Source organism: Taudactylus pleione, unplaced genomic scaffold (genome assembly GCF_031769625.1).
Source record: "Taudactylus pleione unplaced genomic scaffold, aTauple2 ptg000122l, whole genome shotgun sequence".
Classification (NCBI taxonomy): domain Eukaryota; kingdom Metazoa; phylum Chordata; class Amphibia; order Anura; family Myobatrachidae; genus Taudactylus; species Taudactylus pleione.
This window is the reverse complement of record NW_028284524.1, coordinates 3,900,476-3,925,388: the sequence shown is the minus strand read 5'-3', so window position 1 is coordinate 3,925,388 and position 24,913 is coordinate 3,900,476. Positions and strand designations below refer to the sequence as shown.

Below are 24,913 nucleotides of genomic sequence, written 5' to 3'. Positions count from 1 at the left end.
ATTTAATCATCTATTTAAAATAAAATCAAATTTTCCTCTGCATTCTGATATGGTTTTCCAGTTTTGTTTATTTTATTTATTTTTTAACAAAAAAGCAAATAATAAAATAATGAGTTCAGTATTTCCAGGTAAACTTTATCTTTTGACTCTTTGAAGATAAAGTGAATAAATTAGTATGTATCAAATATGTAGGCAATGTGTGAAAAAATAGGAAAGAATGCAACCAGACTAGTGTCTAGCTCATAATAAAATATCCCCAGCAGATAACTGTATTCTAGTATAGTATCAGACTATCAGAACATACTGTACATTTACCTAGGGTTAATACATCACCTGGAATGTTAATCATTTGATTTTTGTGATATCTGTACCCTATGCTTTCAGTAATGGTGGATAGTTATTTATGGATCAACTAGAAATACATGCCAATCTGCATTCTTCTGATACATAGGACCAAAAGGAAAAGTAAAATTCAGCTTTTTATAGAAATTAATGTCCCCAGTCACAGACATACAGCATGAAACGTGAATGTATTTACAAAATGTTGTGCGTAAAAATATGCCTACATTAATTTATATCAACCAATCAGTATGGGGCTTTCAATTTCTTTTAATTTTCACTTGAAACAAGCTTGATCACATCCCGGACTAGTAATTACATAAACATATTCAGTTCCCCAATTGCACTATGGGGGTCATTCAGACCCACTCGCGAGCGGCAGTACACTCACAAGTGGCTCGATGGTCCCCACTGCGCATGCGCACGACGGAGGGAGCTCCGTCATGCGCATGCACGAGACCCGGCGAGCGAAGGACTTTCCATCGCTCCGGGTCTCGCACCAAAGGGGGCGTGCTGTCGATGTTGATTGACAGCACGCCCCCTTTGGTGGGCGTGCCGGGGGCGTGCCTGCCAGACGGAGGCGTTCCCATGATAGAGCCAAAATCACTCCAGGGCTTGTGGTTGAGAAACCCGACCACAGGGTTTCACTCGCAAGTCCGACGGTCGCGATGGTCTTGACCATCGCGACCATCTTGTTGCACGCTCGTATATGCTGTGGGTGGTGACCCACAGCTATACGAGCGTCCAGGAGGACGCTCCATATTAATGGAGGAGGGCCCTGATTCAGAGCGAGCGCTCTGGTCAGAGCGTCCGGCTCTGAATCAGGGCCTATATGCGAATAGCTGGCGAGGGGGATGCCTGGTAGTAATAACACATAACATATAATAAACTGTAGATAACCACATACATTGAACACTACTTACTGCAAATCCAAATGATGAAGCACTGTATCTCATAACAGAAACAGCTGCAAAGAGATAGAGATATACATGGTATTACTATATGTAAAGCAGAAGTGATAATAAATGTCATTTGTTGATTCAGTGTTAAATAGGAGGGAAGAAATTGTCTACATCATGTCCATTGGGGGCCTTTACAGAATTTTACTGTGGGTCTCACAGATGCCTAGCTATGCCTCTGTTTGCACATTAGTTTGCTATTATCTACTTATTACTTTCTGGCTATAGTATAGTCACATTCCTTATACTGAAATCTCCTTAGCAGGAACAAGCCCCTCAGATGATTTTGCCATTTCTATTGAATCAATATACAACAGCAATATCCCCATAATTACATTTACATTTACCCACACGGCTGCACTGATCTGAATGACAATCATTCGGTGCTTCATGTTGCACACTGACAGAGCTATATTTTACATGTATGTGCTGCAGGAAAATAAAGAATGAAAGAACCTGTTTCCAGCTCTGATGATAAAAGAGACTGTGCCATTGGAGGCAATGCAGAAACCCGCTGAGCTGCTCCCAAGAGAAATGTATTAATATAAACCTTTTCTACACCTTCAAGACAGGACAGACTGTAAAACGTCTAATTGCAGAACTTCTTTGATGTGTCTGAGCAGAGCCGCACAGTTCTTCATAATTATGACAGGGAATGTTATAACACCTTGCCGGGATAGAACAAATATACGCTGCCTGTGGAGATAGAGATGCTATGGAGACGTGTGGGTAACCTTTCTTTATTGTCAGGAATATAGAAAGGACTGAAGGCTGCAGCCTTAGAGACATTTTATTATTCAGAGTCGTTACATAGCAGAATGCTTTCATCCTAAATGTCATTTTGACCCTGTATTGGAATTCTTGTAAAAGAAAATTATGTCACAGGTCTATTTGCTGCTGCTGCTGCTGCTGCTGCTGCTTCTTAGGACCAGACAAGTTCTAATGCTGAAAATCCATGCCCTTGCGTCTAATTAACTCAGCCCGGCTTTTGTTTTTTGTCCAATTATTTGTTGTCTGTGTTTGTTCTGTGATATATTTTGTTATGTTGCTGACCTCTGCTTCTCTTGACCTTTTTACTTTCTGCCAGTGCTGTCTTCCAGGGCCGTAATGAGGGTAGTGCGACCTGTGCCATCGCACAGGACACTGGAGGGCAGGGGGCGCTGTTTGGGCCTGTCAATTTTCTGTTTATTATCATTCTCATTTGTAGCTTCCTCTTATTTTATCCCTAGCATCTCCTGGCCTCTCCTATCTCTTCCCTGGCCCTTGCCCATGAGGCTATGGCTTTTTTTCGGATTCGCGTCTTATGTCCCTATTTGAAAAATAGGGGAGGGGGGCTGCCAATGATTTTTCTGTCACTGGGCACCATGATGTCTAGTTACGGCTCTGCTGACTTCCATTTTGGAATTGACCTCACCAGTGTCTTCTGATTTGGTACCTTGCTGTCCTGCCAGTAATGTCCAGACCTGCTTGATAATGATACATGTGGAGTCTATTTGCTAAGCCTTAGATGGAGATAAAGTGGACTGAGATAAAGTACTAACCAACCAGCTCCTGTTATTTTTCAAACACAGCCCGTGACATGGCAGTGAGGAGCTGATTGGCTGGTACTTTATCTCCGTTCACTTTATCTCCATCCAAGGCTTAGTAAATAGACCCCTAGTTTCCTATTTCCTCTATCTGTACATCAAGTCTACACATGTCCTGAGCACTAACCAAAGGAGACCGACTAGCCCCATAAGGCAGAAGACTTAATAGGCTAATTCCCTTTTATCCTTTTCTACTTGACAGTCCTCACAAGACACCAGTATATTGTTCTCTCCATGCCTGGCCATAGGCAATTACTCCAGTGCTGAGTATGGCCCTCATTCAGAGCCGCTCGCTATTTGCGGTCATTCGTTCTAAAACAAGGGGTGGCTATTCAAATGAACCGTTCGCTAATTGCGGTCTGTTCACGCCTCTAAGTCTGAACGAGCGAGCAAAACTTGCGGTTGTATTTTTGAAAAATACGCCCCCTGGTCGCTCGCATCCTACGTCATGTCCGCTATTTATTAGATTAATCGAGCACATCGAACAGCGTATGAACTGCTCGCTATTCTTGTGGCAGGTATTTTCAACCGCTATTTTGCGATCAGTTCGGGGTAAAAAAAAAACAAGTGACGTGGTCAATGACGCTGCTGCATTAATTATACACTCCCTTAAAACGCCCGTTTTGACCTTTAAGCACGCCTGCGATCTAATTCCACACCCCCATTTTCAAGCACCTTCCCCTGTTACCACCCACATACGCCTCCATCTGTCACTCAAAATAGCAGGCATTCGCTATATAGCGAACAAACGATTTTCGGCCACACTGACTGGTTCGCGCCTGCGTATTACAATCCGTACGCATGCGCAGATGTGCGAACATCGGTCAGAACGAACGAGCGGCCGCTTACAAGCGGCTCTGAATCAGGCCCTATGTCAGATGAGATAATAACTACCTACTAGGTGCAAGTGCAGTTTGGAACAGGGAAGATTCATATTTTGCTTTTGACGTAAATGTTAATATTTGTGGTTGTGGAGAGACCTATGTGTGTATGTCCTGAAGACGGTCCCGATGTGGACTGAAACATCGATTTTTTCTATGTCTTAAAAGATAAATAATAAAGAAGATGTGATTTTAATCTTTTACTACAATACCTACACTGATATTCAGAGAACATTAATAGCGTCTGTACCCCCTGATTTAGCCCCGTAGATAGATAGATAGATAGATAGATAGATAGATAGATAGATAGATAGCATAATTACTTTGACAGTGTAATGTTCTATGTTCTGTGTTGTGAGCGTGTAAAGGCAACATAAAGTATGAATAAATTAGTTTAGGATCTCTCTATATTGCAGACTAGAGTATGACCATCATATGCTGCTACAGTATATCTATCATGGGATGTAGTACCCAACCCTCTATCACATGTGCTCCCTCCAGAGAGGGGACCCTGTCTGCAGTCTGTGACATCCCTGTGGTATGTGTCATACCTCTGCCAGTGACATTTATACAGATATATTGTGGTGCATAGGAGATGTTCTGCTGGCAGGTGAGGAATGACATGCTCTCTCTAGAGCCCCAGCATTTATCATCTCACTGTGAAAGGTCATTCACAATACAGACATCGGTTGCATTATTTCTTCTCTGCTGTATAAATAAAAATACTAGACCTTACCCGCAGCCCAAAAGTAGAGCTCTAAGCCCCCAAGTACACCATCTTCATTACACATTTAATATGAACCAATAGATCATCTTCCAGAGCAATGGGTCCGAGATTTATTTTTATTACTGAAAAATATATAACTCAGTGTGACATGATGGCAAAATAATGCAACACCAGAGAGCCGGAACTACAAGTAACGTCGCTGTCCTCAATTCGCTATCACTATCTCAGGACAGTCACGATAGGAAAAATACTTTAATACAAAAACAAAGCATTTTCCTTCTTAGAAAAAACACCATATACTTTATTTCTTTCAAACAATTGTATTTATTTTTTTACATTTTTTTTATTGAATCTGTACATGGCAAGTCTAGACCAGATTTCTAGTGCAGTGCACATGTGTGAACCAGTAAGGGACTTGCTGACAAAATGACATTGCTCAGTTGTCTTTTGTTAAGTGTTTTTTGTTAAATGTGACAAAAAAAATTCTATCGCCAAAATGAGCTGCCATAAAACATTAGTCTTTTTGGACCTATTTGATTAATATGCAGCATAGTGCCTTTTTAAACATGGATAATTTTTCTTACCTATCCTCATAAAATTATTATTTCCCTTTCAAAATATATCTAAGGGAAAGTAAGTCAGGCTTTCATCCACAAACATAGGCAATCATACTCACAGCATGTCATGTGATGGCAAAGGGGGACATGGATGGGTGGGTGACACAGAGGTCCGACGGGTGTTCCAAAGCATCTCTGCTAATAAATTATGTGCCATGTGACTGTGGCTGCCATGGTAGTCACTTGACACAGTGGAAGATCTGTAGAATTAGCAATCATTTATAACAGTTTGAAGAAACAAACCAAGGAAAAAAGGTAATTATTAAGCTGCTTCTTATAGCCCACCATAGTGATTTACTTTAAAAAAAATGCACCTACCCTACTTTATATACACTTTTCACCAAACTGTGGCCATCAGCTGGTGTCAACTTGTGCTCCTCCATCAATGGTACATTTTGACTTAGCAGACCAATGCATGATAGCAAAAGTTTAGATGCATCAATGAAAATCAAACGTGCCAACAAGGACCGCACACTGTAAATTAGACTCACTATTTCTCACAGAAAAGTCTTTACCCAATGGAAGACCATAAAAACACTCCAACAACACAAATAAAATAACATTTTGAGATTAGTGTTCCTTTGAGTGTAAGAGGTTTATTTACTAAAGGTCAGTTTTGGGTTTTTGGTCGTTTTTCTGTCGGTTTTACAAACAGACCATTTACTACTGTAAAGTTAAAACTGACGGAAAATCGACCAAAAACCCAACTTTAGAACATTGGACCAACAATCAATTTTTCTTAGAAGATGAGAAAATGCAGATTTACTAATGGTCGGTTTGTAAACTTTCAGCCCAGGGCTGGTAGTTCCTCAGGATGGGGGACCTCATTTCATTTTTGGGGTCCCCAATTTGTGAAGAATTTCAGCCCTGGGCTGACCAGTTTGGGGCTGGTTAGTGTCATGGCAAGGGGTTCCCATGCTGTGTGTGTCCCTGCTATGACACTAACTCCCCAGTTGGCATGGGCGTATCTATAATGGGTGCAGGGTGTGCGGTGCACACTGACCCCTGGGTCCAGGGGAGGCCCACACCGCACACCCTGCATGCGCAGTAGACTCTAGGTACTACAGACTAGTGCCCAGAGCCTACTGCTTTGTCAGTGAACTGCCACCCGCAGTGAGAAGGGAGCCCCGGACGGGGAATGAACACAGGCCCCCTGCTCTCTTAATACACCCCTGCCGGCTAGTCTTGGTTATTGGAAAATAGGGAGAACCCCATGCCATTTTGTGTACCTATTTTCCCATACCAGCCCGACCTGAGCGGTCCGTAGCTAGTTATTTATTTTGGAGGGAACCCCACGCAATTTTTTTTTTTAATTGAACCCTTTCTTTACTCTACAGTATCGAAGTCTGCACAGATCATACTGTTCTACAGTATTTGCCATTGGCTATTAACTAAAAGATCAAAACCAACAGCATTTAGAGCTACAAAAACCAACTGAAATCGATGTCAGGTTTCTATTTAGACTGAAACCCAATGGATGATAAATAGTCATATTTTTTATAGCAATCCAATAACCATAATGGTCGGTTTCGTTGGTTTGGATTTAGAGTCAAAACTGACCTTTAATAAATTCTTTAGCAAACTAAAACTTAAAATTCTTTTGTAAAAATCAAGGTATAAAAAATAATTGAAATTGATATGTTACCAGCTCAAAAGGTGCCAAAATAGGCTGGGCACAGAGAAAAAAGATCCCCAGAGGTGAAGGAGTTAAGTTTTACAATCTAATTCCCTGGAATCATTTTTGAAAACTAACCATTTACCTCTAATTTTGTCATTGGGCCCAATTTGTCTCCTCAGACTTTTTCTAAATGCAAACAAATATTATATATTAAAATAAGCGCACCAATCCAATGGTGCTGCAGGAAGTGCTTGGGTGGCCACTTACACCCTATAAATCACAATAAGTACAGTACTTGCAGTTCCCGCGCTCCTCTGGAGTACAAGTCAGACTCAGGAAAAGTTAATAAATGAGAAAGTATCTTTGGAATAGATTCCTATGCTGTTCCTTTTCAAACGATTCAACCAGTAAATATGCCAAAATTCCTCAAAGAAATTTAGAAGTAGTATATAGTGAAGTACAGTTTATTCAAAACTTAAAAACATCCATAAAACACATAAAAATGGCTGCGTACCAGATATATAGGGGTGTAGGACAATTCACACCCAAAATATCATGTACAGGGATATAAACAGTCACTTCCCGGGATGGGTTCATGTGGACCCCCTGGTGTCTAAATAGCAGTGATGCGTCCTCTAGCCCTTATTCCTGGTAGTTCTCAATGCAGCTCCTTCTCACCAATGCGTTTCTGCTCATACAGAGCCTTTTTCAAGGTGTGTGTTAATCACCTTATACTACTTCCTTATATACCCTAAATTATCTCCCTATTGGTCCATCTCCCACTGATCCTATTTTATTCTTGTAGGGCACAGTTACTAGCTAAAATCCAGCTCAATCTCGCCTCCTACAATAAAATTTCTATTTTTCCCAATCTTTATTAACTTTTCCTGAGGCTGACTTGTACTCCAGAGGAGCACGGGAACTGCAAGTACTGTACTTATTGTGATTTATAGGGTGTAAGTGCCCACCCAAGCACTTCCTGCAGCACCATTGGATTGGTGCGCTTATTTTAATACATAATATTTGTTGGTATTTTTTTGCACTTAATTGAAATTAGCAGCACCATGCTGGGGTATAGAGACCAACGTAAACTATTGGTTAATTCATTATTTGATGAGGAGGTTTTGGAGGAGAACAACGAGAATGAGATTAGTATGGATGAAGTTGGTCGAATTATGAGGAAATTAGAAAATACTCTAATGAAGGAAAGTAGAGTGTGGTGGGAGAGTATTACCATAGAAAAGTATATAACAGAACGTATTATACCAAGGGGACTTAAAATTGATAAAAAAAACCTTCTTCGGATCATGAAAGTGAAGAATTTTATTTAAGGTGGAACAAAATATTAGAAAGTTGTTCATTGGCCCTAATGGACCTAATAATACAAGAAAGAAAGAAAAATTTAGAAACATTAGAACAACAGATAGAAGGCTTCACTACTTCGCTTTCACCAGTTAGAGAAATTGAAGAATATAGAAAGTTAGAAAGGGAAATGGAAATACGGGTAGTAAGAAAAGAAAAAAATTATTTTGAGAAAGAAAAGAAAATATAAGAGAGATAAAAGAGAAAAGGAAGAACAAATAGATTTCCCATATAAAAATGATAAAGAAACCATACTGCAAGACCCTCGTGATGAAGATAAGGAGATAGAAAATAATGAAGAATGGGATGACTCAATCTGTGATTGTGAAAGGAGCCCTAGGAAAGAAAAAAGGGATGAAGAGCAGAGGAAATATAGAAGAAATCAATACAGAATTGATAGGAGATTGAGTTATAGACCTAGACTACAATCTAACTATAGAAACACTAGAAGGGATCAAACCCCCAGAACCCATTGGAATAATAGGTGGAGAGGAGAAATAAGTCAATGGGATAGGAGAAGAAGGAATCCAAAAAGAAATGAATATTTTATTAAGGATGAATGGCATATAGATTCAGAAAGGGAAAATAAGTTTCCAATCAATACTAGCAATAGATATGAAACCTTCAATAATGGTGATTTTTTAGACAAGAACAGGAGGAGGTCGAGAAGATTTTAGTTTTTAGAAGAAAAACCTGTAAACGGGGTAAAAGAGGGAAAATAATTAATAGGAGGTCTAGTAAAAAAGGAGGAGTTTGTGCCAACCTCCCGGATAGAGTAGGGATAGAGGAAACTAAGGTTTTTAATTTGAGCAAACGTGCTAACGGAAGACGAAAGCTCAGTCCTAAAGAAAGGACTCAAATTTGCCCCTGACAGTCAACTGAATAAATTTGAAACATTTCTGGATATTCAAAAGTTCACCAGGAAGTTAGCATTAAAACTGTACTTTTAGTCAGAAGGGAGAAACCACATTGAATAGAGACCCCTTCAAGCCAAAATCAACATTTAACCCCACATTCAGCAGGGGATGTTTCGTGGAAAGTTTTAATAAAGCAGTTACCGCAGATATGGAAAAAATTATCCCGAAGTGGGATAAAATACAGAATACCAGTAAGAAAGAAAGGGAAGCCATAAAGAATTTAAGTAAGAATAAAGAAATTATTATTAAACCTGCCCACAAGGGGGGTAGTGTGATCATTATGGATATAGAGAATTACGAGAGAGAGATTGCACGTCAACTGGAGGATAGATCCACTTATGGTATTTTACGTAGTAATCCTAGTGAACGAATAGAGAAAGAATTGAAAAATCTACTATCCAGATACAAAATGGAAGGAGTGATTACTGAACGGGAAGAGAAGTACATAACTGTGGAAGACCCAAGTCTTCCAGTCTTCTACATCCTACCTAAAATCCATAAGGACATACAGAACCCCGCTGGAAGACCCATAGTGGCCAGAACAGGGTGTATAACATCGAACTTATCACATTATATTGACTATCACCTTCAACCTGAGGTATTAAAAGTGAAATCATATATAAAAGACACAATGGACATACTTCAGAAAATGAATAATTTTGAGTGGAAGGAAAGCTATATTCTAGCTACGGCAGATGTCAGCAGTCTCTATACCGTTATAGAACACTCGAAGGGTATAGAGGCTGTTAAAGACTATCTGAGTAGAAGCAACCTGGACACCAAGAAAGTCTTATTTATTCTGGATAGTATTAATTTCATTTTAAATAATAATTTTTTGTGGTATAATGGGAAATTTTACCAAAGAAGCGGAGAACTGCGATGGGCACACGATTTGCCCCATCTTATGCGAACATTTTTATGGGTTTGTGGGAAGATCTTAATATATGGACGAATGAAGATTTTTTAAAGAATATTAAAATTTGGTACCGTTTTATTGACAATATTATTTTTATCTGGGAAGGCAGCCAAATAGAATTAGAGGAGTTTTGTAATAAATTAACCGTAAATGATTTTAACATTAATTTAACATATCAAACCAGCAAGGCGAATATTAACTTTCTTGATTTAACTTTTTATATTGAAAATGGTAGTCTTAAAACCAAATCATATTTTAAACCTGCTGATAGCAACTCTTACCTATCCACAAAAAGTAATCATCATCCGAAATGGATTAAAAATGTACCAAAGGGACAAATAAGGAGGATTCGGCGCAACTGTACAGACGTCGCAGTATTTGAAGAACAAGCCGGCAACCTTAAAGAAAAATTTCTGTCCAAAGGTTATCAGGAAGAATGCCTGAATACCTATATTACAGAGCTTGCGAAGATTGATAGAACTAGTTTATTAGAATCTAAAAGGTAACCAATAAAGAAGAAATCACATTACCTTTCATCACCACTTATAGCAAACAATCTAAAGAAGTGGAAAGAGTGGTGAGAAAACATTGGCACCTATTGAATAGAGATCCGGTGTTAAACACGATCATCCCTGTAAAACCTCAGTTTGTATATAGGAAGGCCAATAATTTGAGAGATAAATTGGTAAAAAGTGCGATCCCTCCTAAGAAATCAGGAAGAATAAAAACAGTAGGCTTCCATAGATGTGGCATATGTCTAATGTGTAGAAACCACAATACACAAGTAAGCAAGATAGAAAAATTTAAGTCCACGAATACAAATTTTACATACGAGATTAAAGATTTCATCACATGTCATACTAAAAATTGTATTTATCTAATAGAATGTGAATGCGGCCTACAGTATATAGGCCGCACGTCTAGACCATTGAAAGACAGGTGGGCGGAGCATTTGAGCAACATAAATCATAATAAATGTTGTAAGTCCTTGAAATATGTTATGGGTATTCAAAGTGTCTCGAAGCACTGGCGGAGAAACCATGTAGACCAGAATTTGGCTCAAACGGAAATGAAGTGGATCCATAAAATGGGATCTTTAATACCCAATGGGCTCAATGTCGAGTTTGAGTTAAAATGGTTTTTATAATTTTATAAATCCTTTTTAATGTGACCTGCTTATTATATTATATTATATCTACCTCATTTTTTATGATGTTTTTTATGATGAGTTTTATGATGCATTTTATTATATTTATTTTTGTAATATCTATTTCAATTATTTATGGGAAGTAAGCAATCATTTCATATGCTGGTATATATTGTTATTTGCACATTTGACCTGGTGATTAGGATGCGTTATGCACCCCACAAGTTGGAACGCAAATATAAACGGTTGCCTAGTTATGTGGTACCATTAGGAAGTGCACAGTAAAGATGTACAATTGAAAAGGGAGATATAGACGCTCTATGCGTTCCACAAGTTGGAACGCAAACAGCATCTGCTGCTCAGTAGTATAATCGGCAGCAGAGCTGACGCTGCGTCACTCCCGGACATTGATTGGAGGAACATGCGCTCCATTGAATGGAGCGCACGCAGAGGACGTAACGTCACTTCTGGGCACCGCGATCAGAGGCAGCGTGCGTTCCATTTAATGGAGCGCACGCACAGGAGGCCAGAAGCCTTGGTATGCGGATATGATGTCAAGATGCATCTATCTCCACTGAATATTACAGGAAGCCGACCGGAAGTGGTATGCGTTCCAGTTAATGGAACGCACACCGCTGGAATGTTATTAGAATGATAGTTATCTTATAGATTGGGAAAAATAGAAATTTTATTGTAGGAGGCGAGATTGAGCTGGATTTTAGCTAGTAACTGTGCCCTACAAGAGTAAAATAGGATCAGTGGGAGATGGACCAATAGGGAGATAATTTAGGGTATATAAGGAAGTAGTATAAGGTGATTAACACACACCCTGAAAAAGGCTCTGTATGAGCAGAAACGCGTTGGTGAGAAGGAGCTGCATTGAGAACTACCAGGAATAAGGGCTAGAGGACGCATCACTGCTATTTAGACACCAGGGGGACCACATGAACCCATCCCGGGAGGTGACTGTTTATATCCCTGTACATGCTATTTTGGGTGTGAATTATCCTACACCCCTATATATCTGGTACGCAGCCATTTTTATGTGTTTTATGGATGTTTTTATGTTTTGAATAAACTGTACTTCACTATATACTACTTCTAAATTTCTTTGAGGAATTTTGGCATATTTACTGGTTGAATCGTTTGAAAAGGAACAGCATAGGAATCTATTCCGAAGATACTTTCTCATTTATTAACTTTTACTGAGTCTGACTTGTACTCCAGAGGAGCGTGGGAACTGCAAGTACTGTACTTATTTTTCTAAATGCAGTTACTGTTCCTACCTCAGAATGTCGACATGGCTGTAAGGTCGACACCAGAATGTCGACAATACATTTTAGTATTATTTATAGGTTTAGATTTAGGATTAGGCTAAAATATGCAAAAATGGTATGTCGACATTCTGCTGTCATGTAAATGGTGACACTGTGAACATGTCAACACTTGGAAATGTCTGTTGACCGAACATCATGTTGACATTCAAGACATGTTGACATTTTGGTGTCAACATTCTGAATGTGGACTTTTCATACCACACTCATTGGCACCAGCCAGTGACCGCTCAGTGAAAATTCCTCTTGTCCGGTCTTTTTTGGGGTGTTCATAGCTTCTTGTTTTTGGTTTTCTTGTAGATTTGTCTTTTGGGGGGGCTGTCCAAAGGGTTCTGTGTCGTTTCCCCACGTTTGCACCCCAAAATAAAGATTTTGCACTTCTTTTCACCTGCTATTGATTGGAGAATCTTTTTTGGAGAATTCAATGCATCGAGTTTCCGCTTAGGCGAAATTGTCCTAGAATTGAATTTGGCAAAATTTTCTTAGGCTAAATTCTTAGGCCCTGAGTTTGAACCTCTCTAAATTTATTCTCTTTCACTATTTGTGTTACGGATCATGTATGTTCCAAAACGGACATCGTAGTGAAAGATATTGTTATGATTAATAACAAGTGATATCAGAAAATGAAAAAGAAAAGGTTATACTTACAGTAACAGCTAATTTAACAGTATAAAATATGACGTGTGTTATTTTGAGTTTCTATAGAGCTAAACTTTAATGTTGCACATTAAAATAGTTTTTTCTAGCTTTAATTTCTTTTTTAAGAGAAATAATTTCCTTAAATGTAATGTAACATAGATTACTCACTTCCAAATGCTGAATGACGGTTTATTCTTCTGGTATTTGGGTCTCAGTGACCCGCAAAGATCCAGTAAACGGAATCGGTATGATTTACCACCGGACCCATGCCCGGCGGTTGGAATCCCGACAGCGGCATCCCGGCAGAGGAGGAAATCCCGATCGTCCTAAGGTAAGTATATACTAACCTATTTTTACCCACTAACCCTAACCCTCCCTTAGGGGTGCCTAACACTAACCTTCCCCCCCAGTGCCTAACACTAATCCCCCCTCTAAGTGCCTAAACCTAACCCCCCCTTCCCCTAGCCTAAACCTAAGTCCCCGGTGGGTGCCTAACGCTATCCCCCCCATTTCCCTAGCCTAAACCTAACCTCCTGGGGAGGTTCCTAGCAATAACTCCCCCCGGGAACCCTAAACCTAACCCTCCCCCCCGGCTATCCGCGCTCGGCACCTGGCTTCCCACCGATTGGGATGCCGGGCGTCGGGCTCCTGGCATATGTCTAATGGCAGGCGTCGGCGTAGCGACGCCTGTCTTTAGACCCTTGCCGGGATATGACAGTCGGAAAGCCGGCTGTCGGGATTAGGTCCGCCGGCTTCCCGACTGCATACCCAGTAAACTACCCTAGGGCTATTTCATGGAATTTCTGGACATGTTATATAGCAAACATTTTTAAAATGTAAAGTGACAATGATGTAGTAATTTTTTGGACCTATTTTTTAAATAAGCCACATAGTATAGTATAGTGAACTGATAAGCCGCATTCTAATAAATGTCATTGATTATGTTCATGACATGGGACACTTGTGTTAACGCCATTCCCGTATGTCTTGTTTTACTCCTAACACTTGTTCTGCAATACAAGGAGCTTTACCAGTGCATGTTCTATGATAACTTGTATTGCTAGAAGAAGTTGAAGCATACTCCCACACAAATTTGCACATTAACAAATTGATATGCAGAAACATATGTTGGATAGTACTTTGGCAAAACATGACAAGCACAGAGCAGAGTTGTCACAATAGTTCTTTAGACGAGTAACATTATGACAAGTCTGCTCATATCATATTTCAACCCAGTTCTCGAAGTATCGGCTCAACTTATTAAATGTAGGCAGGTTATTTATTATTTTATTTCATCATTGAAACATAAGAACATATATTACACTGCAGTGTGAAGCTTATTATCAGCATACTGGTAGCTATTAATTGGAGCAGGAGCTGATATGTTATGATAAATATATATGAAAATGAATTGCAAACAACACTTATAAGCGGTGATTGAATTTTAAATATATCATCTCCATTGCATATATTGAGCTGCGTAACTAGATATTTAAAGGGCCCATACCAAAAGTTTGTAAAGGTCCCTATGTAACACCTGGATGCAGTCATAATACCGACAGTCAGGATGCCAGCGCTTACAGAGCTTATAATGCCGACACTGGAATCTCGACACTTGTCAGAATCCCTGCGCCATCATCCCAACGGTAAGTACTGGGGTTAGGAGGAGGGTTAGGGTTAGGCACTAAGGGAAGGGTTAGGCACTAAGGGGGAAGGGTTAGGTTTAGGGTGCGGGAGGAGGTTAGATTTAGGCACTAGGGGGAGGTTAGGTTAAGCCAGCAGGGAGGGATGGTATGAGGAGGGGGAGGACTAGGATACTGACCAACAGGTGTTGGTATCCTAACCCTGTCGGGATCCCGAGTGCCGGCATCCTGTACCCGTGACCATCAGTTGGACCATCGGACCTCAGAGCAAACCTTTGCTTGCTTAGAATTCTGCCACAACTAAGCTGCCGGGGACAATGAATCTGGTCGGAAGACACTTCAACACCCTCCCCCCCCCAAAACAGGAGCAACACTCCTACATTTTAAACACCACTCCCCATCACTGCTCCCAACGATTGCAGTCTTTCAGTCAAACTGCTAAAGGGGATGGGTGGTCCGGAGTGCTCCAATGCTATCATTTTATAATTGAGGAAGATACCCTGTTATGGCTCCTTGTTTGGGGTTAACTTTAGTGCTGCTTTGGGCACAGGTGAACTGTCCTATGCCACTCAAATAAAAATAGATATCCAAATTATTGTGCATTAGAGGCACAATCTTAGAGTTAAGGCTACCAGTGTTTTATAGTAAAACAACACATTTATTAATCTATCAGTTAATAAAGACAATAAAATGATAAAATATATGTTGATATGTTGTAAGCAATGTTACAGATATATATATATATGTATATGCAGATCAGATGCCGGAGTTCTTAAAACAGTAAAAAAGAACAACTTTTGCCATAGTCCCAGTATGTTAAAATTATGTGAGTAAGAAATGATCTGCGGTGGGCATCTCAATACAAATCCTAGTGCGGCGACATTGGCATCATTTTGCACAGTCGCTGCATATAAATTCACACCAACAGTGGCATTAGTGTACTTCTCTGAATAAAGCCACTAGTGAACACTTTTTTATATAAAATTAAAAATGGATAGCATTATTATATTACAGATATTATTTAAAACATTTATATCAGGGATGGATTCAGGCAGGGGCATAACAGTTAATCAACTTACCCCCTAGCAGTCTTGCAGGGGGTGTCTTGCAGCATGTGTCCACTTGCAGGGAAATACGCAAACCAGGGCTAATTTACTTAGAGGACAGTTTACTTAGTACCAGTCTTTGAACCGGGAAAGAAAACACACAGAATCGCTGTCCGCATGACGTATAAGTAAAAAGAATATTTTAATATTATAAGAATTGTATCTTCTTCACTAAAATGAATTACTAATACGAACACTTAAGAAAATCTGTCTGTAATAATTAGTTCTTCTAATTCTCTCTGTGCTACAAGACAGCAATAATCATTAAACTGAGATGAGATGGGACTAAGAATAAATTACTTTGTATCAGCATTCAGATGATGTTCCTACACGAAAAGGTGATAATCAGCCATTTTCGCTCCAGTCTTATAACACAATGGATGTGGTCCTCAGATACATCTCATCAGGGAAGTAGCCGATCTCCGTGTTCAGGCAACATCTCACATCTCTGTTGTCCTTGAACCTTTTGTTAGCATCATGTGAACGTGATCACTTAATCTACATGAGCCTCACAGTGCATCAGGTTCAGTTATCAGCATGCAAAAATAAGCAATATCATTTTCTCATTGCCGCTGAGAATTTCATTGGCACCTCTCCAACTTAAAGGTTGACGAAAATAAATTGCAGTGTATTTTTTTTAGGATTTATGGACAAGATTTGTTTTACTTCTCACTTAATTGATTTAAATAAGTACTGTATTATTTATTTTCAAGTAGTTTTGAAGAAACTATAATATTATAGAGAGTTTCAAGTGCTCTCATAACATTAGGACAGTGCCCTCATAAAGGGGTCAATTCAGCAACAGTGACGATGTTGCCCACAATATTATCGGGCAACATCGCCACGAATAATTATCAATTGTCAAATTTTTAGTAAGCTAGTCAGCAAGATTTGCAGCAGGGACAGCGGTTGCGGTAACACGCTGTCCCTGTGATGTCACAGAAGGGATTGTTTTCGGTTTCCTAAAACTATCCCTTCTGTTTGTTCCTCTGTGCATGCTAAGTCATGGCCTCGGGAACAGTCTCCATCCTGGTGACCGCGGAGGGGTAAGTACAGCTCCAGTCTGTCCAAATAGATTGACGTGTATACAGGCTTTATACTACCTTGTATACATGTATATTTATGTGCTTTTATATTTACAATGCATATATACATTTTAAATATATAATAGCACATAAATATACATGTATACAGGCTAGTATAAAGCCTGTATACACATGTCAATCACTTTTGGCAGGTTTAATAGGCTCTAATTGGCCTTACCTGCCGACGATCACCGGGAAGCAGGCACTGAGACTGGGCGGGCTTACAAGATGCTGCAGGGACTTATGGGAAATATTCCCTCTGTCCCTGAAGTTTTCGGGAAATTTAAGGCATTTTCTTCATATAACGCTATTCTGAAATGGCGTTATATAAAATAATGATTTATCGAATGATTTCATACTTTTTGCTATGCTGAATAGCAAAAAGCATTAAAGCACTGTACAGATCAATGGGTGATCCCTACAGTGCGGTACTCAGCGAGATGGGAATTAGTGGAGAAGATTATTGCGTTATCTTCTCCATTAACCCATTGCTGAATAGGGGATTTACATAAAAAATAGGAAAATCATAGTTTCCATATTTTTTTTGTAAAAAAATCAATGCTGAATAGACCTCAGAATCTAATACAGGTAAAAAAAAAGCTGGGAATGCAGTAATTTAAGATGCTGTGATATCACTGGCCCTGCCCCTGTGTGAACCAGGGGTGTTTTAAGACGAGGTGTGGGCCTGTGTGCAGCTGTCCTTGGGCTCCCTCCCCTCTGGAAAACAAATTGGTGCTGGTGCATTGGCAGACTATCCGAAAGATTCTGGTACTTTGCCTGAGTCTTTTACACATGTGCATGTTTCCGGCATTGTTTTCGGTGCATGTGCCATATTTCCTTAGATAATGCCGGAAAGGGCAAATGGTAAATAAAGCTTTGGGTGCAGGGTGTGCGGTGTATCACAAAATAGGCATTGACAAATGATATACAGTATATCTGTTGTATATCTGTTTCTTAGTTATAAATATGTAAAATATAATATGACACAGATACCAACATCTAATAAAACATAAATAAGACACATTGTTATTTAACCAGGCGCATGAATGAATATATAAGTGTTATATACTATGCTATATCATATTCTAATCCATTACCTACTGAATCTGTTCTTCTCAATCTCCATTGCTATGGAAACATGAGATGATTTCGATCTGGAGTCCCATGACACCAGGATGGAAGACAGTCTGTGACTATAGAATATGTCAACACACATACATTTTAATGTCATAGGCAAGCTTGGTGGCAGGGCGATCCCAAGTGCCTGTAGCCTAGACATACTGATTAATAAAAATCTGTGGCACGCCCCTTTCTAGTATTGTACAAGCACCTGTACTGGCTTTCCATTGCAGTACAGTGATTTGATGGCTCTTCCAAAGACATATGTTTTCAGGCTATTTAAACTCTTTATACTGTTTCTAGTACATGGAATAGTATATATATATATATATATATATATATATATATATATATACACACATGTCCAAGGGGACCGGCACTCCTTCCAATAGATAAACAAACTGCCCGGTGCCCTCACAATCCTGGGAAGGGATGTATATATACTGCGGGGGTGGTGCGGCACTCAAGACTCTCAAAGAAATGCTCACAGACAGAGTGGTATCAACGTTTCAGTGTTTCATCATTGTCATCAGGAATACAAAATATTTAAACATGTTCTTACCTTATATACCCATGAGTGCACGTGTAACTGCTTCCTTCCAGCGACGGGACTGCACACCCGGCCGGCGTCGCTGATGTTATGATGTCATCACATCGAACGCTCGCAGCGCTGTTAGATGACTGTTGTGACAATAACCCCCATCACCATGGTGACTAACAAACAATAAAGGGAGGAAGGAATTCAGAATAAACAGCCAGTCTCTATCATAATAGAGATATAGTGGCAATACAATAAAAGGGGAAATTTTCACAAGAAACAAATTGTTGCAATAAATCAATTGTTACAGTAAACAAGAAGAAGAACATATAGTATTTAAAGCAGTAGTAGTTCAATTAAAGCACTGTAAACCTAAATGGTCATTAAAACCCTTTGGAAGTAGAGTCCCTAATCTGGTGATCCATTGTGTCTCGCATTGGAGAAGTTTATTAGGATGATTATCACCCCTAATAGAAACTGGTATCTGGTCTATCATCCTATACTTAAGCATAGCTAGACTGTGATGTTGCGCGGAGAAATGGCATGCCACTGGGTGTTCGCTGGTGCCGGTATACAATGCTGATCTGATAGCTGACCTGTGGGCCGACATACTCTCCTTAAACGTGCGCTCCGTCTTTCCTATATATGACAACCTACAGGGGCATATGATCTGGTATACAACAAACCTGGAATTGCAGGTAAGGTGATATCTGATGGTATATGTCTTCCCTGAATGAGGGTGTTGGAAAGTATTACCTGAAATTAAATATCGGCTTTGAATACCGGCACCAGCGAGCAGCCAGTGGCACGCCATTTCACCGAGCAACATCACAGTCTAGCTACGCTTAAGTATAGGATGTTTACTGTAACAATTGATTTATTGTAACAATTTGTTTCTTGTGAAAATGTCCCCTGTTTTTGTATTACCAGTATATCTGTGTTATGATGGAGACTGGCTGTTTATTCTGAATTCCTTCCTCCCTTAACTGCTTGTTAGTCACCATGGTGAGGGGGTTATTGATACAACAGTCATCCAGCAGCGCCGAGAGCGCTCGACGTGATGATGTCATAACATCAGCGCCACCGGAAGCAGTTACACGTGCACTCATGGGTATATAAGGTAAGAACATGTTTAAATATTTTGTATTCCTGATGACAATGATGAAACACTGAAACGTTGATACTACTCTGTCTGTGAGCATTTCTTTGAGAGTCTTGAGTGCCGCACCACCACCGCAGTATATATGAAGTGAGGGCGGAAGTAGCCCTATGGACAACTCTAACAACTTGGACTATATTGATACCAACTAAGGGCGTAAACTCCCGGAGACCGCTATACTTAATATAAGTTTTTAAAACACTATTTAAACCTAACATCTAATGACTATTTATATTAAATCTAGGTTAAATAACTTAGTCTATATACATATATATAAGTTAAGAGCGTTTGGGGCAATATTAACCACAGGAAGTGAGGTCATAGATGGTTGCCAATTAACCCCCATTAGTGGGGTATATATAGTCCCAAAATCCCTAATGGAGCTACACTACCCTTGAAGAAGTCCATACAACGGACGAAACGCGTTTGGAAGCTCCTCACCTGTCCTATATGAACTTGCCTGAGAATTTTCAATAATATATGCATTTGGCACTTTATCCTATTTTTGCATATATTGCATTTGGAAATACCTACTATATTTATTATTAGGATAATTTTTAAAACACTGGTTTTATTGATTTAGTATTTTTATGTCTCCTATATTTTATGTTTTAATTATGTTCTAAATAAAATCTTGTATATTTTTGTGTATATAAAATATTTGCCCTTTCTATTTTTAAGCTTTTAAACATGGAGGTTTATTAGCACTCAACCATGTTATTGCACTGACACTTTATTTACTGAAGGCTAAACATATTTTTCTTTGTGTATATAAATGATTTACCTTTTTATTTAAAATAAGGTATACAAGCCATTTATATATGGAGGTCCACTAACATCTTATTTGCACTATTGCACAGACACTTTATAAGATCTATTGTATATGTATACTAATTTATTCACTATTTAGCACTACTGTCACTTTTCACCAAGTCTATTTTTCTAATATTTTTTCACTCAATAGCAGATTACCACTGCTATCTCTATACCTCTTGTTTTAAGCTGACACCCAGAACCGATTTGGAAAGTGCAACACAAGTAAGATTGTATATTTGTATAGATAGAATCTAGGTGGCGCTGATTGATCTTTCACTTGTCTATATATAGATATACATATACATATATATATATATATATATATATATATATAATCAGTGAAATGCGGTGAGGTCAATGGATGGGTAGGCACACATGGAGATGGGTCAGAGTGCTGGAAGCCTGTCTCACCTACTCACTGTAACTCTCCCCTCAGTACACTAAGCTTCAGTGTCCATTGATTCTCCTAGCTGCATCACTGTGTCTTCTCTTGCTGCTGCTGCTGCTGCTGTCTGAGGTCCGATCTCTAAACACTGCAGTGCACTTCATGGTCACCTGACACATCCAAGGTGTCCATCAGTGCTCAAGGCACACACCCCTTACTCAGGGGCATGCCTCTATTCTTTTGTGCTGCTTACTGCCCGTGGTGTGGCTCCACCCCCATGTCTGCAAGCAGTGTCTGACTATACAGAAGTGAGGCTGCGATGTTCCTGCCTCATCTCTTGTCTCTCTGCAATCCCAGGGATCACCACAAAGCTGGTGAGTGTTAACTATTAAATGATTAAAATAAACAAAGAAGATGTTTATAAGTTATAAATATCTTCTTTGTATTATTCTAATAATTTTTATATCAAATCTCAGAAGTATGCCTGGGGAGTCTCTGCCCCCCTTGCCTACCCTGACTGCACGTCCCTGATATATACAGTATATAAAATCAAATATCCTGACTGACGGAGTCACTGACTCATCAATGCCCAGCCCAACACCTGGACCTAGAAACATGAAAATGGGGGAGTATATTTCTTTCATGGTGTATGTACGCACTAAGCAGGGATTTCTTGAAATTCAACTTCTAAGGGGGTAAAAAAGGCTAAAATGTTTCCACCCCCTATGCAATGTCCTGTTTGACTGTCTCATTATGGCTGCAGCACAGTTCAGTATTCAAACACCAACTGTAACCCCAAGTGATGCCAAACATCACTGGCAGTGTGTGTGGCTCCCATATTTCAATAGTTAGGAAAGGGAGTTTGTTACTACACAGGTATGGGAGGGGAATGTCAAATGTGTTACTACGAGGTGAAGGAAGGGAATGTGCTACAACATGGGCAAGGGAGGTGAATGTGTTACTACAGGGGTGAGTGAGGGTAATGTGTTACTACAGATGTGAGGGAGGGGAATGTGTTCCTACAGCCATGAGGGAGGGGAATAAGATACTACAGGTCTGAGTGAGGGTAATGTGTTACTACAGGTGTAAGGGAGGGATTGTTTTTTCTACACACGTGAGGGAGGAGAATGTTGAATGTATTACAACATGGGCGAGGGAGAGATATGTGTTACTACAGAGGTGAACGAGGATAATGTGTTACTACAGAGGTGAGGGAGCGGACTTTTGTTTTGTTTTGTAAGCTATTGCATGAAAGGATTTATATATGTATTTATATGTGGATTGTATATTGCTCTATTTGTGGGATGAACGGTGAAGATAAATCCCATAAACAGCCTTAAAAAATAGTGCATAGCCCTCCTTCAATCATGATGAACTAAAAAGCAGCAATTAAAGCAGCAATACAATTAATAATGAAGAGGGTTGTAACATAAATCACTGGGGCAAGCTATAAGATGTCGCTTGGTATTTGCAATTTTTGCTTGGTTTGTTTCTTCAGACTGCTATTAATGATGTATAACTATAAATCTGCAGAGTTGCCATAGTGTGATACGACTACCATGGCAACTATAGTCACATGGCACTTTAAATGAGCAGAGATGCTTTGGAACACCTCTCTGAGCTCTGACGGCACTGTAAAACCCTCCTCATTCCATTGCTGGTTTAACAAAGCTAATATTATGATCAATTGTATTATACTATGCAATAATAAAGAGCTATGTGTTAGTATTGTGTTCATAATTAATTACTTCTAACAAAATAAATATGCAATGCCAGTTTTTCCACTGAACATCCTATGAGTGTTCTTCTCTCTCATGAAGACGATTAGCCATCCTTGCAACTTTTGGCACAGTCGCACCTGCGACTTTATGCTAATGCCGCTACAAATCCCTTCCCTGGTGTACATCCGTGCATCCAAATGTGCTAGAACTGAGACGCCCACTCGCAGCATCTAAAGACACTGCATCACCATCTGGTATATATTTAGACACACCATTGGTCGTACCATCAAAACTTGCATCAGTGCTACGGTAGGTACAGTTTGTCCATCTGAGTATGGCCTTCTATGTGAGAGACCGGGCATTTCTGTACTTAACTCCTTTCAACGATACACCCGCAAGATGCCTGTGACACACTTCCATAATATACAACTGTGTGTCTTTTTAGCCACCCCGCTGTTACCTCCCTGTCACTGTCCAGGAACGCTCCTTACATTACTGCTACTGTGTGTCTAAATGTGTGCTGCGACTCTGTACAAACAAAATTGTGATGCATTTGTACACATTGCTCCACTACGTCCGACATCGCCGCTCAGCCGCACTATCACCTTAAGTGTTTCCAGCTCTAGACCAACCATGTGATGCTGAGATAATTCAACCCTAAACTCCCCCATCCCACCCCCTCTCTTTTCCAATCTCTGATCTTTACTCACTTTAATTTATGATTGGTATTATTATGGCAACACTAGTTTGGTGTGATGTGACCTGGGAGCAGATGTACTAAGCTCTGGAAAGTGATAAATTGGAACTTGATCAACTACCAACCAATCGGCTCCTGTCATTTTTCAAACACAGCCTTTACCATGACAGTTAGGAGCTGAGTGTTTTTAGTTTTTTACTTTCCAGAGCTTAGTACATCTCCGCCTGTTCTGGTTTGATTGCATTTTTATTTTTATTTTGTTCAAACATTTGCTTTCTTCTTTCTATTGTAGAAAACTTTGTAAGGACAATGTACAACTTTGTCTTGATATGCTGTATTTGTTCTTATTTTTGTATTCTCTGGTTGCAAAATAAAGTGATATATTAAAAAATGTGTTAATATTCTGCATTTACAGATATATTTTAGGAATGCTTCGTTAATTAAGACAAGTCAAGGTGAGAATTGGATCTGCATCACATGAAGAATCATCATGAATTTAGAGCTGTTTTTAAATACGCATCTGAGCACATCTATTTTAGAAACTCAGCAGAGAATTAAGGGCCATGGCTTAGTCACAAGTTTAGATAAGTGTCAGCATAGACATCACGTTGTGCTTCACTTCATCACTAATTGCTGCTGGTCCCTCAGAATAATAAAGAAGCAACTGTTAGTAGGAAATGATAACCTTTCTGGAAGTTTGTATATGACATTTAGCACAGTCCCAGTGCTCTCAATCTTCTCCTTGCAGGAAGGTCAATTGCTGGAAAAATCGCGGGACTTCTGCATGACTTATTTAGCTGTAGTTGAACCCACTCTCAAGACACACTTGCATGGCACAATGGTTAGAGTGTTCTGTACCGACGTACGTGGATAATGTAATTCTTTACAGTTTAGCAGGGAAAATAAAAACCAGACTATACTGTCATCAGACTCATCTCTCAAAACTCATTGCTTGCTTCTGTAAAGGTGCGTACACACTGGGCGATATTACTGAGCGATTGTACAATTATGACATCGTAATCATGCAATCGCTCGGTAATCGTGCACAAATCGTGCACTATAATGACGGAAACAACCAGCGATGTGCGCTTCCGCTGGTCGTTTCCAACATAGTCCATTGCCTGAACATGCAGCACAATCTGTCGATAACGACAGATTGTGCATGTTCAGTGATGAGGAAGGGAGCCTACACTGAACGACTGATCGTTCAGTGTAGGCACTACAGGGGATCAGGAACGACGGTACGATTACGATGTCATAATCGTCCTGTCTCTCCTGATCGCACAGTGTGTGTACGCACCTTAAGCTTACACTCTTCTCATAACACTTTTATGATGGCTATATTTAAAGTGGTCAGGTTGATATAGCTCCATTCCCTTTCACAAGCAGGTTTGATTTTTAAAGTTCATCAAATATCTCTTGGACCTTTGAGCCTCCAGTTTATTGTAAATAGAGGTGAGTAATGACAGTTCACCCAGTAGGAAATATATTGCAGTTAAAACTGGATGCCTGTCCTAGGGAACTTAATGGATTAATTACTGGAGAAGATATTGACCTTGGAAACTTGGGGAACAAGACAAATAAATAGAATGGCCAGAATAG

General features: G+C 39.6%; 1 protein-coding gene across 1 annotated transcript in view; it reads right to left on the bottom strand.

Moving 5' to 3' along the window:
- The window catches only part of TMEM163 (transmembrane protein 163), a 310,556-nt gene that overhangs the window by 194,249 nt on the left and 91,394 nt on the right, over positions 1-24,913 (bottom strand). The window contains exon 3 of the mRNA XM_088472398.1: positions 1,263-1,306. Coding sequence (XP_088328524.1) covers positions 1,263-1,306 — 44 coding nt within the window. The remainder of the gene's footprint in view (positions 1-1,262; positions 1,307-24,913) is intronic.